Raw genomic sequence first — 16,341 nt, 5'->3', positions numbered from 1 at the left:
TCCAAAAGACGACCATTGACACCTTGCACAAGGAGGGCAAGACACAAAAGGTCATTGCTAAAGAGGCTGGCTGTTCACAGAGCTCTGTGTCCAAGCACATTAATAGAGAGGCGAAGGGAAGGAAAAGATGTGGTAGAAAAAAGTGTACAAGCAATAGGGATAACCGTACCCTGGAGAGGATTGTGAAACAAAACCCATTCAAAAATGTGGGTGAGATTCACAAAGAGTGGACTGCAGCTGGAGTCAGTGCTTCAAGAACCACCACGCACAGACGTATGCAAGACATGGGTTTCAGCTGTCGCATTCCTTGTGTCAAGCCACTCTTGAACAAGACACAGCGTCAGAAGCGTCTCGCCTGGGCTAAAGACAAAAAGGACTGGACTGCTGCTGAGTGGTCCAAAGTTATGTTCTCTGATGAAAGTAAAGTTTGCATTTCCTTTGGAAATCAAGGTCCCAGAGTCTGGAGGAAGAGAGGAGAGGCACAGAATCCACGTTGCTTGAAGTCCAGTGTAAAGTTTCCCCAGTCAGTGATGGTTTGGGGTGCCATGTCTCCTGGTGTTGGTCCACTGTGTTTTCTGAGGTCCAAGGTCAACGCAGCCGTCTACCAGGAAGCACTTCATGCTTCCTGCTGCTGACCAACTATATGGAGATGCAGATTTCATTTTCCAAAAGGACTTGGCACCTGCACACAGTGCCAAAGCTACCAGTACCTGGTTTAAGGACCATGGTATCCCTGTTCTTAATTGGCCAGCAAACTTGCCTGACCTTAACCGTATAGAAAAGCTATGGGGTATTGTGAAGAGGAAGATGCAATACGCCAGACCCAACAATGCAGAAGAGCTGAAGGCCACTATCAGAGCAACCTGGGCTCTCATAACACCTGAGCAGTGCCACAGACTGATCGACTCCATGCCACGCCGCATTGCTGCAGTAATTCAGGCAAAAGGAGCCCCAACTAAGTATTGAGTGCTGTACATGCTCATACTTTTCATGTTCAGTTGGCCAACATTTCTAAAAAATCCTTTTTTTGTATTTGTCTTAATATTCTAAGATATTGAACTTGGGATTTCATTAGTTGTCAGTTTTAATCATCACAATTAAATGAAATAAACATTTGAAATATATCTGTGTGTGTGTGTAATGAATAAATATAATATCCAAGTTTCACTTTTTGAATGGAATTACTGAAATAAATCAACTTTTTGATGATATTCTAATTATATGACCAGCACCTGTACTGTATCTGCTATTCATGTCAGTTGTAGCAGTTAAACTGCCATCCTTTTAATTAACACCTAAAGCACTGCTGAGGGTGCAACTGTGTGTGCACTTTGTCACGGTCAGCCATGGTTTTCGTTCACTTGCAGAGTCATGTACCTCCATGCACCTGGAACGCTTTGATGACGGAAGTTGTAAATTTCAACTGGGAAATATCCCAGTTATGACCCAGTCTCGAACGCGGCACCCAGGCGCTCTTACCAAAGACAGGGAAGCGGGAAGGTGAAGCATGAAACATGGTGAGGACAATATTAACAATTAAACTTATACTAAAAGTTTCCCATGTGAATGAATTCCCCATAATTATTTGTGAATAGACTCCTACTTAAAATATATATTTTGTAACCTCACATGTAGTTTCATGTCATATGCGAATTGGGGTGTTTGAGGTGTGGCCTAATGTCATTAAGTGTTCAGGATTTATTCAGTTCAAAAAGCTGCTTGTTAACTTTATTTAATCAGCTTTATTTGTTTTACAGTATATATCTATATCATGAATTGAATGCATCTCAAAATGTTTCACAACATGAGATTAAAACTGATAAAAGTATATGTACTATTATCATATTTCCTTGCATTTCAACAGAAAGCTCAAAATAATTAATAAAAAAAAAAAACAACATGAAGGTGGCATGGCAACAGATTATATTCTGTATGCTCAACCCTGAGAGATCTGTGGTGACATCAATCCCAACAATCAGAGGAAGCTCTTGTTCAAGTTTCTATATCATTATATTATTAATATTAAAAAAAAAAGTTTATAAACGGGAAGGACAATAAAATGTGTTCAATGCATACATTTCTGTACAAGGATGTAAATTATGTAACTCAAATAAACAAAAACAATCACCAGTTACACCCAACAGCAGATGCCATCACAAGACAGACAGCGAAAAGCCTTGTATTTTTATGTAACAATGCTAACATATCAAGTTTAAAGCTAAAATACCAACTAGATTACACAGCAGTATAAAAAGTATTTTTTCCTAGTAGTTTTGTCTTTGCCCCCCCCCCCACCACTGTACCCTCATAATTGTTTTATCTTTCAAACAGAAAATGACAGATTATGCTTCCTTGGAGGCAAAGATGTTGTTTGAGCCAATTAGGTCACACCTTGACTGAGGTAACTGGCTGCCATTGGAATAAGGTCAGTGGAGATAGAAGCAGGTGATTGAAGACAGTGGTTGATGAAGGTTGGAGGCCTTAATCCTTGTAGTCCTTCCTTGGTGGTTTAAGGGCTGGCACAGGTGGCCTGTCACGATCATCGTAGCGGTCATCATCAAGACGATGGTCTCTGCGGTCATCATAGCGGCGCTTGTCGTCATAGCGATCACTATTCTTGTCACGCCGGTCAGAGTAGTCGCTGCGGCGATCGTCGTAGTCGCTGCGGCGGTCCTTGTAGTCGCTGCGGCGATCGTCGTAGTCGCTGCGGCGGTCCTTGTAGTCGCTGCGGCGGTCGTCGTAGTCGCTGCGGCGGTCGTCGTAGTCGCTGCGGCGGTCGTCGTAGTCGCGCTCATTCCTTTCCTCATACCGGTCACTGCGATCGTCGTAGTCGCGCTCATTCCGTTCCTCATACCGGTCACTGCGATCAGCGGCGCTCTTCACATTGGGGGCATCATTACTAAGTATTTCCTCTTGCCCATCAATGTGTCGACGCTCACCATTTGTAGTCTGCTCTTTGTCGTGGAACTCATCCTCATGAACTCTGGAAAGTGCAGACAGAACAGTCAGTGTGAAAGGTTTTTATTTTATTGTATTTCTTTGGCAGCATTCATCTAAACATAGCTTCCACCATATTTAAAACCACATCTTAAGACCACTGGTCTAAAGCTGAAATTATCTATTTACTAACTATCTGATGGCCTAAGCTCTGGTATTTTCACACTCTGCACTCCATCATTCATCATCACAAATACAGTCCCCTCCAAAAGTATTGGAAGGGTAAGGCTAATTCCTTTGTTTTTGTTATTCACTGAAGACATTTAGGAGATCAAAAGATGAGTATGAGACAAGAGCTCAGAGTTCATCCTTGGTTCAAACCTATAAAGACTGCATTTCCTGTTAAAGAGTATAAACCAACATGAAGACCAGAGAGCTGTCTATGAGAGAAAAGCAAGCCATTGTCAAGCTGAGAAAAGAAGGAAAATCGACCAGAGCCACTGGACAAACATTGGGCATAGCAAGCACAACAACTTGGAATGTCCTGAAAAAGAAAGAAACTACTGGTGTACTGAGCAACAGACGTCGAACAGGTCGGCCAAGGAAAACAACAGTAGTTTAAGTGAGAAATATCGTGACAGCTGTGAAGAAAACCCCCAAAACATCAGTAAGTGACCTCCACAGTGCAGGTGTGAAGGTATCATAATCCACTGCTTGAAGAAGACTCAGAGAGCAGAAATATAGAGGCCACACCACAAGATGCAACCCACTCATCAGTAGGAAGAATGGACCACAATCTTATGGACTGATGAGACCAAGATTAATCTCTGCCAAAGTGATGGAAAGGCCAAAGTGTGGAGAAAGAAGGGAACTGCTTATGATCCGAAGCATACAAGCTCATCTGTGAAGCATGGTGGAGGTCATGTCATGGCTTGGGCGTGCATGGCTACTTCTGGAACAGGCTCATATATTATAATAATATTTACTGATGATGTAACTGATGATGGTTGCAGCAGAATGAATTCAGAAGAGGACAGAAACATTTTGTCTGCCAATTTACGGAGAAATGCATTGAAACTAATCGGGAGGAAGTTTATCATGCAGCAGGACAATGACCCAAAGCACACTGCCACCAAAACAAAGGAGGGGGGAAAAGTGGAAGGTTTTAGACTGGCCAAGTCAATCACCTGACCTTAACCCAATAGAGCTGCATTTCACCTCCTTAAGAGGAGACTGAAGGGAGAAAAACCACGCAGGCTTGAGGCAGTTATTGCAAGCAAGGGTTATGCCACCAAATATTAAAATGTTATTTGTTCCTTTATTTTTGCTCACGTAAGAATGCTGTGGTCTAATACAAACTATCATATGTCCTAAGTTGTTTAACACATCTAGGATGTGAATTCCAGGACATAAAAGCTGAAATTCTGAACTGTTGTCTGATACTCATCTTTTGATCTTAAACCCAAATGTCTTCAGTGAACAACAAAAACAAAGGAATTTGCTCCAATACTTTTGGAGGGGACTGTAAATGCTAATGCTGCTTCCGTGAAGTATGTAAGCTTTTGTGTTTTTGATCCTGAGATTCAAATCTTTTGTTTGGCTTGATAAAAACTAAATATACAGCATATCTAACAATCAGACATTTGATGCATTTTAAAAAATGCATCAAATGGAGCAATATAGCTGTGCAAAATGGGCCGCATCAGATTTTAATCTCTGTTCACATCACAGCGTCTTGTTCGTCAGTCAGTGCGAGTGTGTTTGCGTGTGTTTTAAGGAAAAAAAACAAACAAAAAAAAAACAGACAAACACTCTACCCCATGGCGTATTCCTCCTCCTTGTTTTTCTTCCGGCAGCAGCAGCAATAGATGATGATGACGAGTACAATTAAAACAGCGGCAACTGCACCAATAATTCCTGCAGTGGAGCCAATGTTCATGGAAGCTGCAGGAAGGAAGACAAGTTGGGAGAAGAAAAAAAAATAAAAGCATCTTACTGGAAATACCAAGTTGTTAAATTGTTAATGTAAAGCAGTTATATGAGGTTTCTCTCACGTGGCATGACTGTGAGGGTGATGTTACAGGTAGCAGAGCGGATCTTGTTGCTTGAGGTGCAGATGTAGTATCCTGATGCATCTTTGGAGATATTGTATAGAGACAGGATGCCTCCCTCTGAAAGCAAGATAGACAATCACATAAACACATCACTGCTATCATAATTTTGTTTTCTTAAATTTACAAACTAGCAGTGTTACTGCTCATAAAAATAACCAGAGGGTGCCGAACCAGTAGTTAATCATGTTCACTTGTAGTTTCTGAAAGTTTTGTTGTAGATTTTGGTGATACAAACGATACAAAAAACACCAGCAGATGATCCAAATAACAGTCATGTTCAAAGGGGGTAGGAAGAAGGTGGAAAAACTTTTCTTGTCCTACCCCCACTTCAATGATATGTTTTAGCTAGTTAAATTGTTTGCATCACTTAAAAGTCCATAGTCTGTTGGGTTGACTATAACAAAGATAACGAATTTATTTATTTTTTAATAAATATACAGGTGAAACTCAAAAAATTTGCATATCGTGCAAAAGTTCATTTATTTCAGTAATTCAACTGAAAAGGTGAAACTAATATTATAGACTCATTACATGCAAAGTGAGATATTTCAAGCCTTTATTTGATATAAATTTCGATGATTATTGTGTACAGCTATGAAAACCCCAAATTCAAAATCTAAGAAAATTAGAATATTACATGAAATCAATAAAAAAAAAAAAAAAAGGATTTTAAATACAGAAATGTCAGCCCTCTGGAAAGTATAATCATGCATATGTACTCAGAACTTGGTTTGGGCCCCTTTTGCATGAATTACTGCCTCAATGCGGCGTGGCATGGACGCCATCAGCCTATGGCACTGCTTGAGGTGTTATGGAAGACCAGGATGCTTCAATAGCGGCCTTCAGCTCTTCTGCATTGTTTGGTCTCATGTCTTTCATCTTTCTCTTGGCAATGCCCCATAGATTCTCTATGGGGTTCAGGTCAGGCGTGTTTGCTGGCCAATCAAGCACAGTAATCCCATGGTCATTGAACCAGGTTTTGGTACTTTTGGCAGTGTGGGCAGGTGCCAAGTCCTGCTGGAAAATGAAGTCAGCATCTCAATATCGCTCGTCTGCTGAAGGAAGCATAAAGTGCTCTAAAATGTCCTGGTAGATGGCTGCACTGAATCTGGACTTAATAAAGCACAGTGGACCAACACCAGCAGATGACATGGCTCCCCAAACCAACACAGACTGTGGAAACTTCACACTGGACTTCAAGCATCTTGGATTGTGTGCCTCTCTATTCTTCCTCCAGACTCTGGGACCTTGGTTTCCAAATGAGAAGCAAAATTTGCTCTCATCAGAAAAGAGGACTTTGAACCACTGAGAAACAGACCAGTTCTTTTTTTCTTTTAGCCCAGGTAAGACGCTTCTGACGTTGTTTGTTGTTCAGGAGCGGCTTGACAAGAGGAATACGACATTTGAAGCCCATGTCCAGGACCCGTCTGTGTGTGGTGGCTCTTGATGCAGTAACTCCAGCCTCAGTCCAGTCCTTGTGAAGCTCCCCCACACTTTGAATGGCCTTTTCCTGACAATCCTCTCCAGGCTACGGTCATCCCTGCTACTTATGCACCTTTTTCTTCCACACTTTTCCCTTCAACGTAACTTTCTATTAATGTGCCTTGATACAGCACTTTGACAACATCCAACTTCTTTCGCAATTACCTTTTGAGGCTTTCCCTCCTTGTGAAGGGTGTCAATGATGGTTTTCTGCACAACTGTCAGGTCAGCAGTCTTCCCCATGATTGTGAATTCCACTGACCCAGACTGAGAGACCAATTAAGGGCTCAGGAACCCTTTTGCAGGTGTTTTGGATTAATTAGCTGATTAGAGTATGACACTTTGAGCCTACAATACTGAACCTTTTCAAAATATTCTAATTTTCTGAGATTTTGAATTTTGGGTTTTCATAAGCTGTACACAATAATCATCGAAATTATATCAACTTAAGGCTTGAAATCTCTCACTTTGCATGTAATGAGTCTATATAATATATTAGTTTCACCTTTTAAGTTGAATTACTGAAATAAATGAACTTTTGCACGATATGCTAATTTTTCGAGTTTCACCTGTAGATATTCAAAAAAAATAAAAAAAACAAAAAAGAAAATCACTGTTCCAGCTCATATCTGTCAAGGATTCTTTTTTTAAATAGAAACTTCAGTTGCAGAAAGTTTTTACATAGCTTTAAATAGTTATTACTGTTGTTCCACAGGATAACACCCTGGGTTGTTATACAGTGGAACTTACCATTTGTTCGAATTAACGGTTTACTAAACATTGATATTCCTCTGAAATTGTACATGTTTTCACGTAGATGAGAAAGCTCTTGGATATTTCTAGGCAATTTGTTATTATGTGCTCTAAAAACAATTTGAATAGTTTTGTAGTCAATCAAATCTTTAAATTTTAATATTGTGATTTTAATGAACAATGGATTTGTTGGTTCTCTGTATGTAGTTTTATATGATTCGTATAGCTCTTTTTTGTAGGATAAAGACTGGGTACGCATTTGTTTTGTAAGTGTTCCCCCATACTTCCACACAATAAGTCTGAAGTATGAAGGAGCAGTACAGCATATATAGAGAAGCCTGATTCAATAAGTCTTTGGCTTTATTTAATATTGCTAATGACTTGGATATTTTGGTTTTAAAATACTTTGTGAGGTCTCCAGCTTAATTTGCCATCAATAACTACCGAGGAATTTTATTTCAGGTACTCGTTCTAGTTTTTTTTTTTAAATTTTGTTTTACTCAAGTTCAGTGTTTATTTTCATCAAATCTTCATCTTACTCACTTCCTTTTCTATGGTATCCAGTAGCTTCTCCTAGTTTTCATCACATTAAAGTAGGTTTGTGTCATCAGCAAAAAGAATGGTTTCCACAATTTGTGACACTCACATATATTATTTATATAGAGGTTAAAAAATAATGGCCCAAACACTGAACCCTGTGGCACCCCGCATGTAACCTGCAGCAGTTGTGATTTACATTACTGGTATCAGAGCCAATTTGTCATTCCTTCTGAATTATTTCCCCCTAAACCTGTACAATCAAAATGAATTGACTACCACCATTAAAAGCAAGCTCATTAAAGTAGAGCCACAGTCCAGTGCATCAGCATAGAGAATACTGTGCGATTATAGCGTATCATAAACATGTAGGTGTTGGCAAAGTAACAAAATAGCAATATAGAAATGCATATTCAGGATATCTTTGGGGTACATTCAGTTTAGAATTGTTAGACCTCTTATATAAAATAATTAATATGGCTATCAAATCAAACACATGCCTACACATGTCAGCCATTAAGGTCAACTTCAGGGCAAATACAAAATGGTTACCTTTGGGTTGTTTCTTATTTGTTTGCAAATAATCACACGATTAGTACTGACAGGTAAAGTCAAAAATGTCACATGAAAGAGCAAAACAGCAATATAGCAACAAGAGAGCAAATCAGAGGGTGGCGTGATTCTTTTGCAAACAAAAATATGCCAACGGTTGACATATTTTCCAGGATCAGTAGTCTTATCAGAAACCGTGTCACTAATACTCACGGTCAGTGGTTCGCGGATCTAGAGCACGAGGCATGTTGTTGGTATCTCGACTGACCCACTTATAAGTGGGAGGCGGGGAGCCTTCCGCAGACAAACACTTAAGGGTGATGTCCTGGCCGTACTCTGCCTTACCTTGGATCGTACAGGTGGGCGTAGATGGTGCCACTAGAAGAAAAATGTTGTCATTTTTAAAAACAAAATCACCTGTCTAATGTAATTCAGCCAATCTAAACAGTCAATCTAGATAATAAAAAGGAAATAAGAATAAACATTTAGCCTAACTGATACAAAGTATATTGTAAGGGTGTGAATATATTGTTTCACCATTTTTAATGTGTTGTAACATTAATATGCCAACTGGTAACATGGTGAAGTTTGTAAAACACAGGAAGTGTCCTTTTGATGATCTAGTTCCACATGTTATGCAAATTGGCTGTAAGCATGAGCAGCTGCAATAGCTCACATACACATAGAGAGAGACATTTAAATGCCAAATATGATACTGACTGAGCTTTAACATCTTAAACACACTTAAAAAGGAACAATATTTCTTTCTTTGTAAAAAAAAATTTGTTACCTAGAACCACCAAACTTGCAGAGTCGGACGTAGTGCCCTGAGCGTCACGCGGTATCAGGACTGTACACTCAAACGTCTTGTTGTCCGCTAGTGTGATGGAGGACAGCTTCAGGTCGGCCTTTCCCTTGGAAACGTCAACATCCAGGGACGCCCGACCTTGATACTTCGTACCAACCTCAATTTCGCCATCGAGAGAAAAATAAGTGATGACTGTGTCCTGTAGACAACGACAGCATGAGAGGAACATTAAAGGAGGAAAAAAGCACTGTTCTCTTGTCTTCTTTTTGATCTTATTCATAATACAGTACTAATGAATTAGGTGGTGCTAAAAAAGAGAATGTTGCACATGCGCACATAAAGTAATATAAACACAAACACATCGTAGTAGTCTTACCGATTTAGCGTGGAATTCTGCACCCTGAGATTTCCATGTGATGGTGACTGATTTGGGGACGACTGTAGTTTTAAAGATGCAGGGCAGTGTGATGTTGTCACCCCTGGCATACTCGTATTCGTCCTTTGGGATGTCCACTACGATAGCACCAACACCTGACAACACTGTCAGATTTAAAACAGACCATATTTATTATTAGCCTAACGTTTGGCTGCAATTGTTCATCATTTAAAGAAACAGTGGTTGAGTTGATTGAGTTATTATATAAGAGGGGGGAAAAGTACAGAAATCTTCTACTAAAAATACAATTACTTTGATTAACTTTTAAGTACAAATAAAATTACCCTTATTCAAGTAAAAAGAAGCTAATTTTAAATTTACTAAGAAAAAGTTACTTAGTTACTTTTTTACCTCCTAAAATAACTTATTTATATTGGTTTAATATCTTATTTATATGTATAATTATTTAATTAAATTGCAGTCTTTTGTGATTTGATAAAGAAAAAGCCATATGGCGCTTTCAATTTTAGTTTGTTTGACAGATGGGCTATTTTGCCAAATCAGTGGCACAAAACAATGACATTTAATCTTATAACGGAAATGTTTTCACTTTATTAGGAAACTGTGGCGGAACAGATTAGACCGGCCACAGTGGACTGGGAAAATGGGAAATGATGTAAATGAAATGGACTGTTTATGAAATCATACCCCTATTTACAATCAGACAGGCGGTAATTTTAATGGGATATCATAAGTGTTAGTATAATAAATAGCTAAAGTATTTACTAGCAAGTTGCTAATGCCAACCAACATTGTCATGCACTAATGTCTTTTTGGCTATTTGAAGCAAAGCATCTTACCAAACTACGAAAACTTATTTTTACCACCAATGGAAGTAGGCGATTATTTAACTGACCTCTACATCAGGGGTCCTCAACTACATTTGTTCTAAGCAGACACTGTGGGGGCCGTACTTTCAATTGCCATATTACCATATAATTTTTTCAACTTTCTCAAAATTAACGTTTATTAGTTTATATCAATGTGAACAGATTCCTTCCTACATAGGCCTACTTAACTAGAAAATGCTCTCAGACCGCAGCCAAGGAGTTCACTGAGGAGTGATAATTAAAATCTGTAGCCTAATTGTACATGCAGCTGCCCGTTCTTTTGCATGAGACACCTGTAGTTACTCGTGTTAACAGCAGCCTCTTAATACCACAGGGCACAAAAGTCTGGGGCTGCTAAACAAACTATTGTCGGGCAGTTATTGGTATTTTCCATAATTATGTGTGCTCCTGACTGTTGCATTACTCACTGCAATATTTCAAATTGGTCCGCAGTCAAGAACCGGTTGTCTCGTGTAGCCGCATTGTAGCGGTCTACTTGGCAGCGGTCTGCGCTGATCTTCCTTACAAACATTATATTTCCTGACTACTTCAAAATAAAAGTCAAATTGGGTTTCGCCAGTTAAATGTTTTTAATGTGAAGCTGCAGCAGTTCAGTTTGCATTAGCAGAAACTTACTACAGCTTTTTTCACACAAGATAAAGCTGTTCTCTTGCACTTAAAGTGGTCGCGAGTTTTTCCCTTTTTATATAGTCTATGGTTTTTCCTTGCACTTTTTTTTACTCAGTAAGGGACGTGGCTGAAACTGTAGCTAAGTACAATACTTAGGCTAAGTTAAACTAAAATTACAGATTTAAAAAACTACTTCAAAAAGTAGGATACAAGTAGGCTACACAAAAAAGCTACCCAATTACAGTAACGTAAGAAAATGTAATTCGTTACTTTCCACCTCTTAAGATAATACTACTACTAAAGTTCACAATGTGGTCACTAATCACTTTCAGTCCTCATCTCACACTCAAACATAATAACTCGCCAAATTATCACCCAGCCCCTTGTGTGTGATTGACCTAGCTAGGAGTCCAGGTTACCATTTTCCCAAGATTAGTTTAAAAGGTACTTCAAAACTCTATACATTTAAAAGTCCCAAGTCTAAAATTTACGATCTCAAATTTCAATAAAAAAATTAAATAGCCTACAAATCGTCTTGTTTTTACTATGAATTAATAGCATACCCTAATATGCATAAAAGGTATGACATTTATATCGGAGTGCATTACAGCCTGAGTGTAAAATGTGCCTTTGAATGATTCAGCATGACATCTGTACAAATAGGCCTACCCTATTACCCCACCCTCATCATAGGCCCACACAGCACAAAGAGCACACAGTCGTTAAAATGTTATGTTTTTAACTTTAATACAATTAAGTCAAGAAATCATTGCAACAATTGATAATCCACTAGGCCAAACTGTTTTTTAAGCAATCAAGGCAGAAATGTCCATCTTCTCAGATGTTTTCTGGTTGCCTAAATATCTGCCTATTCGGATTTGTTGCGTTTGTCGAACAAAGCAATAGGCTCGGCTATTAAGACGTCTTCATGGAACCTGGCGGGCATTTTCTATGTCAAATGCATAAGTCTAACCATAAAAAACATGACAGCTAAAATTAATCCACAGCGTTTAACTGATTTTCACCCTTAGCCTAATTATCAAACAGCTCTCTTGTTTTTTTAATTAGCCTAGGCAATAAGCTATGAAGAGAACTATCTGATGATGTCAGTTTTAAGAGCTTCTATTACTTATAAATGAGCCTAGCCTTTGCTTAGGCTACATTCTTTGGTGTGCAAAAGGTAACTTAAACTAATGCTGGGTTTCAGAACACCTGAAGCTGCGCAAACAGGTGTGGCAGGTCATAAGGCACAAAAAATGAGACAAATGTTTTTTGTTTTTTTCCAAGGAATTGGCTAGCATACTCACCCAGACACAGCAGAATCGAGATAGAAATCCTTCCCTCCATTGCCAAGGCTTTTAACTTAACAAACTAACCCTCACTGATTCTTATGCATACAATCGTTTTTCTTAAAATGAAACGCGATCAGCAGCTCTGTAGGTAGCCTATTTGCATCGAAACCAGACGCCTCCGGATGACTGACAGCGCTCTCCGCCAATCACTGCAGCTCCTGCTGTTCCAGTAACATTCTTTATCCGCGCACCTGGCGTGTTTCGGCTTGTCATCTAATGCATACGGCCTACGCCTATTCCCAATTTTCAGGGATTGGACCTCTCCTTCCCTGAATGAGTTTTCTCAGGGTTGTTTTGACAGCAGGAACACATATTGTTTTTCCCATATGGTTTGTTGCAGTTTCCAAACCTAACCAAAGATTTCACAATCAGACATTTCAATCTTGAGCTCTAGCTTTATGGTGTTAATAGCCCACAATATTAACAGAAAAGCATATCGTATAATTTTCTTTATTTATTATCTTTTAACATTCAGCCTAATGTTACAAGAGAGAGACAAGGGACAATAAAAGACTTACAAAATCCAACACTTGACAGAGTGTGGGTTGTTCAGATGTGTGCTTTTGGAAAAAAGAGATGTCCTTTTTATCCTGTCAGACTGGTTTGACGAGGATTTATCACCTAAAGGCACACACACACACACACACACACACACACACACACACACACAACCAACAGAAAGAGAGAAACAACAAAAGAGCTAATGTATCAGGAACTCATTTTAAGCACATCTTCTTTAAAAGCCCACTTTGGATCCAGGGATTTTAGGCAAGTATAGACCTAGCCTACATTTAACCTTCCTTTTCTTTCTGCCTTGAGGAAGCAGTCGCCAATCAGTTGTGCATGACTTTCTACATAAAAATAGTATATTTGAAGATTTTCAGTCAGGATTTAGAGTGCATCATAGAGACAACACTGGTGAAAAATTATCTTCTAATAAACTTTCATTGTTATGCAGATGATTAGGCTACCCAATTATATCTATCAAACCAGATAAAACTAATAAGATTGCTAAACTTCGACAGACCTGGATGCATATTTCTGATGTTAAACTCCGACAAAACAGAAGTTTTTGTACTTGGTCCCAGTCACCTCTGAAACACATGTCAAATAGTTACTCTAGATAGCATTCTCCTGGCCTGTTACTCATGAATTCTAGAGTCTCCAAAGTAGAATGGGAGCCTTCAGCTATCAAGCTTCTCTCCTGTGGAATCAAGTCCCAATTGGGTTCGAAAGGGCAGACACCATATCCATATTTAAGAGGCTTAAGACTTTCCTCTTTGATCAAGCTCATAGTTGAGACAGGCTCAAGTGAGCCCTGAACCATCCCTTAGTCATGCTACTACAGGCCAGGAGACTTCCCATGATGCACTGAGCTCCTCTCTCCTCCTCTCCCTCTCCACCTGTATGTATAAAATATTTGCATTTGCGAAAGTAAACACATCCATAACTTTGAGTGTCCTAGTTTGTTTGGCTCAGTTGTACTGTATTGTTGTGTTGTACTGCAGCGCCACTCAGTGGATGTGACTGGAAAAACACAAGTCAGTTTTCTGTATGGAATAAACCTGCAAATAATACAGTACATCCCAACTTTAATAACTTACAAAATCAATTAAAAGAAGAACATATAGTAGCCTACTTCAGGTGTGGAAAATGAAATACTTTTAAACAGGAAAAAACATGCCCTCGTTCATATAGAATGTAGCAGAAATGTTTAAAATTTCAGCCACTCCAGTGGTTAAAGCAATAATTTGACATTTTGGGAAATTCACTGATTTTCTTTCTGGTGGAGAGTTAGATGAGAAGACAAATACCACTCTCATCAAAGAGTGGTATCTTCAAACCCCACCAGACTATCTATGTCTCTGTGAGGAAGTTGTAGCTTCCCTGCTTCTTATATGCTGGATTCACTTATACAGAAACCCGCTGCAGGTGATTGATCAGAACCACACAGATGCTTTCAATTCCAAGTCCCTGCTCCGATGAGTAGTCTGGCAAGGCAGGGAGCTGAATGATTCGAGCCACAGTGTGTGTAAATTCAGTTTCCAGCCTTCACTTTGGCAGACCTCGCTTTGACGTCAAGTATGTTTTAAGCCTACTACCCTGTCTGTTTGCATCTGTAGATTTCTTCTAAATTAACCACAACAAAGTTTATCTGCATATTTAAACATCATATGCTTTGGTTATTGTTTATCCTATTCACCTGCATTGCCTTGGAAAATGTATGTAAATACTAAACTAATTTGAATATCAATCTGGTGATTGTGATGACATTATTAGACACAGATTTTACTGTATTCACCTGTAGTGTCTCCATTAAGTACAGTACATTAGCCTGCATGGCCTTAGCTGAACTTTAGCTAACTTATTACATTAGCTAGTTGCTCATTATCAGAGAGAGAGAGAAAGAGGGAGGGCATCGAAAGACAAAGTATAAGCTCCCGACCCAATATATTGATATCTGGTTTGATTTTATTAATTTATAAAAAAAATTAATTTATAAAAAAGTTTTAAAAACAACAACACCAAAAAAGGGCACTTTCGCTCCAGGAACAAAAAGGGCAGGTGCTCCTGAAGTTTGCGGATGGCATCGCCCTCATTGGGCTCATCCCTGGTGGGGATAAGTCTATCTACAGGTGGGAGACAATCCGGTGACCTGGTGCAGACAGAACAACCTGGAGAGCGACACTCATAAGACACTGGAGATGGTATTGGACTTCAGGAAGAACCCATCCCCACCCCCCCTATTACAGCTGACACTGTGGAGTCCATACACTTCCTCAACACCATCATCAACCAGGACCTCAAGTAGGAGCTGAGGTCCTGGTAAGATCAACCTGCTAAAGACAATGATTGTGCACTCTGAAACATGCAGGGCCACCACTCCCACCACAAACTGTTTCAGACACTGCCCCCCATTTTTACAGCACATAATGTAATTTGCAAATGTAAACCCCTGTTTTGTATTTTTTGCAGATATTCTGTATACTGCATATTCTGTTTTACTGAAAGTAATGGATTCTGTTCTCTGTTTTCAACTGCTCCCTATCTACTGGTTGTGTCCCTGATTATTTTACGGCTTGCGTGAACCCACTTTTAAAGAAACCTGGTTCAGATCCCTCCCTCCCACATAATTTTAGACCAATTTCAAAACTGCCTTTTACTGCAAAGATTCTAGAAAGAATTGTGTCCAAACAGCTGCTCACTGTACTGGAAAATAACAAAATATTTGAAAAGTTTCAGTCTGGTTTCAGGAAGTACCACAGCACTGAGACTGCCCTGCTTAAAAAGTCACCAATGACCTTTTAATGTCTGCTGATGAAGGCATGTGCTCAGTCCTGGTACTCCTGGACCTTAGCGCTGCTTTTGACACTATTGATCACAACATCATGTTAGACAGACTGAGGCACTGGGTGGGGATCTCTGGTACTGCCCTAGAATGGTTTTCACCCTACCTGTCAAATAGGAAGTATTGTGTGTCTGTAAACAACTATGTCTCTTCGTTCTGTCCAGTTAAATATGGTGTGCCTCAGGGGTCGGTCTTAGGACCCATTTTGTTTTCCTTGTATCTGCTTCCCCTTGGACATATTATCCATAAACATGGTATTTCTTTTCATATTTATGCTGATGACACACAAATATACTTGCCCGTCAGATCCACAGACCCTGGAATGCTGAGTTCACTTAACAACTGCTTTTGTGAAGTTAAAAAATGGATGTCAAATAATTTCCTCCAGCTGAACTCAGTCAAAACAGAAATCCTGGTCATTGGGTCCCATCTGCTGGTTCCCTAGTAAATCACATTAAGCCTGTGGCAAAGAACCTTGGTGTTTGGTTTGATAGTAATTTAAATTTCGAGCAGCACACCACAAAGCTTGTTCAATCATGTTTTTATCAACTTAGAAATATA

The 16,341-nt window shown here is 39.3% G+C and overlaps 1 protein-coding gene across 1 annotated transcript; it reads right to left on the bottom strand.

Moving 5' to 3' along the window:
* Nucleotides 1–1,722: 1,722 nt before the first annotated feature.
* gpa33a (glycoprotein A33 (transmembrane), paralog a) lies at nucleotides 1,723–12,575 on the bottom strand. The gene is made up of 7 exons (XM_046032833.1): nucleotides 12,387–12,575; nucleotides 9,560–9,723; nucleotides 9,166–9,382; nucleotides 8,589–8,753; nucleotides 4,992–5,108; nucleotides 4,755–4,881; nucleotides 1,723–2,983 (listed from the first exon to the last, which is right to left on the bottom strand). Exons 1-7 carry the CDS (start codon nucleotides 12,424–12,426, stop codon nucleotides 2,482–2,484), a joined length of 1,332 nt encoding a protein of 443 aa, XP_045888789.1. The 5' UTR covers nucleotides 12,427–12,575; the 3' UTR covers nucleotides 1,723–2,481.
* Nucleotides 12,576–16,341: the final 3,766 nt, after the last annotated feature.

This window comes from Micropterus dolomieu, linkage group LG20, assembly GCF_021292245.1.
Source record: "Micropterus dolomieu isolate WLL.071019.BEF.003 ecotype Adirondacks linkage group LG20, ASM2129224v1, whole genome shotgun sequence".
NCBI classification, from domain to species: Eukaryota; Metazoa; Chordata; class Actinopteri; order Centrarchiformes; family Centrarchidae; genus Micropterus; species Micropterus dolomieu.
The sequence above is the reverse complement of the archived record's forward strand: the minus strand, read 5'-3'. Positions and strand labels throughout refer to the sequence as shown.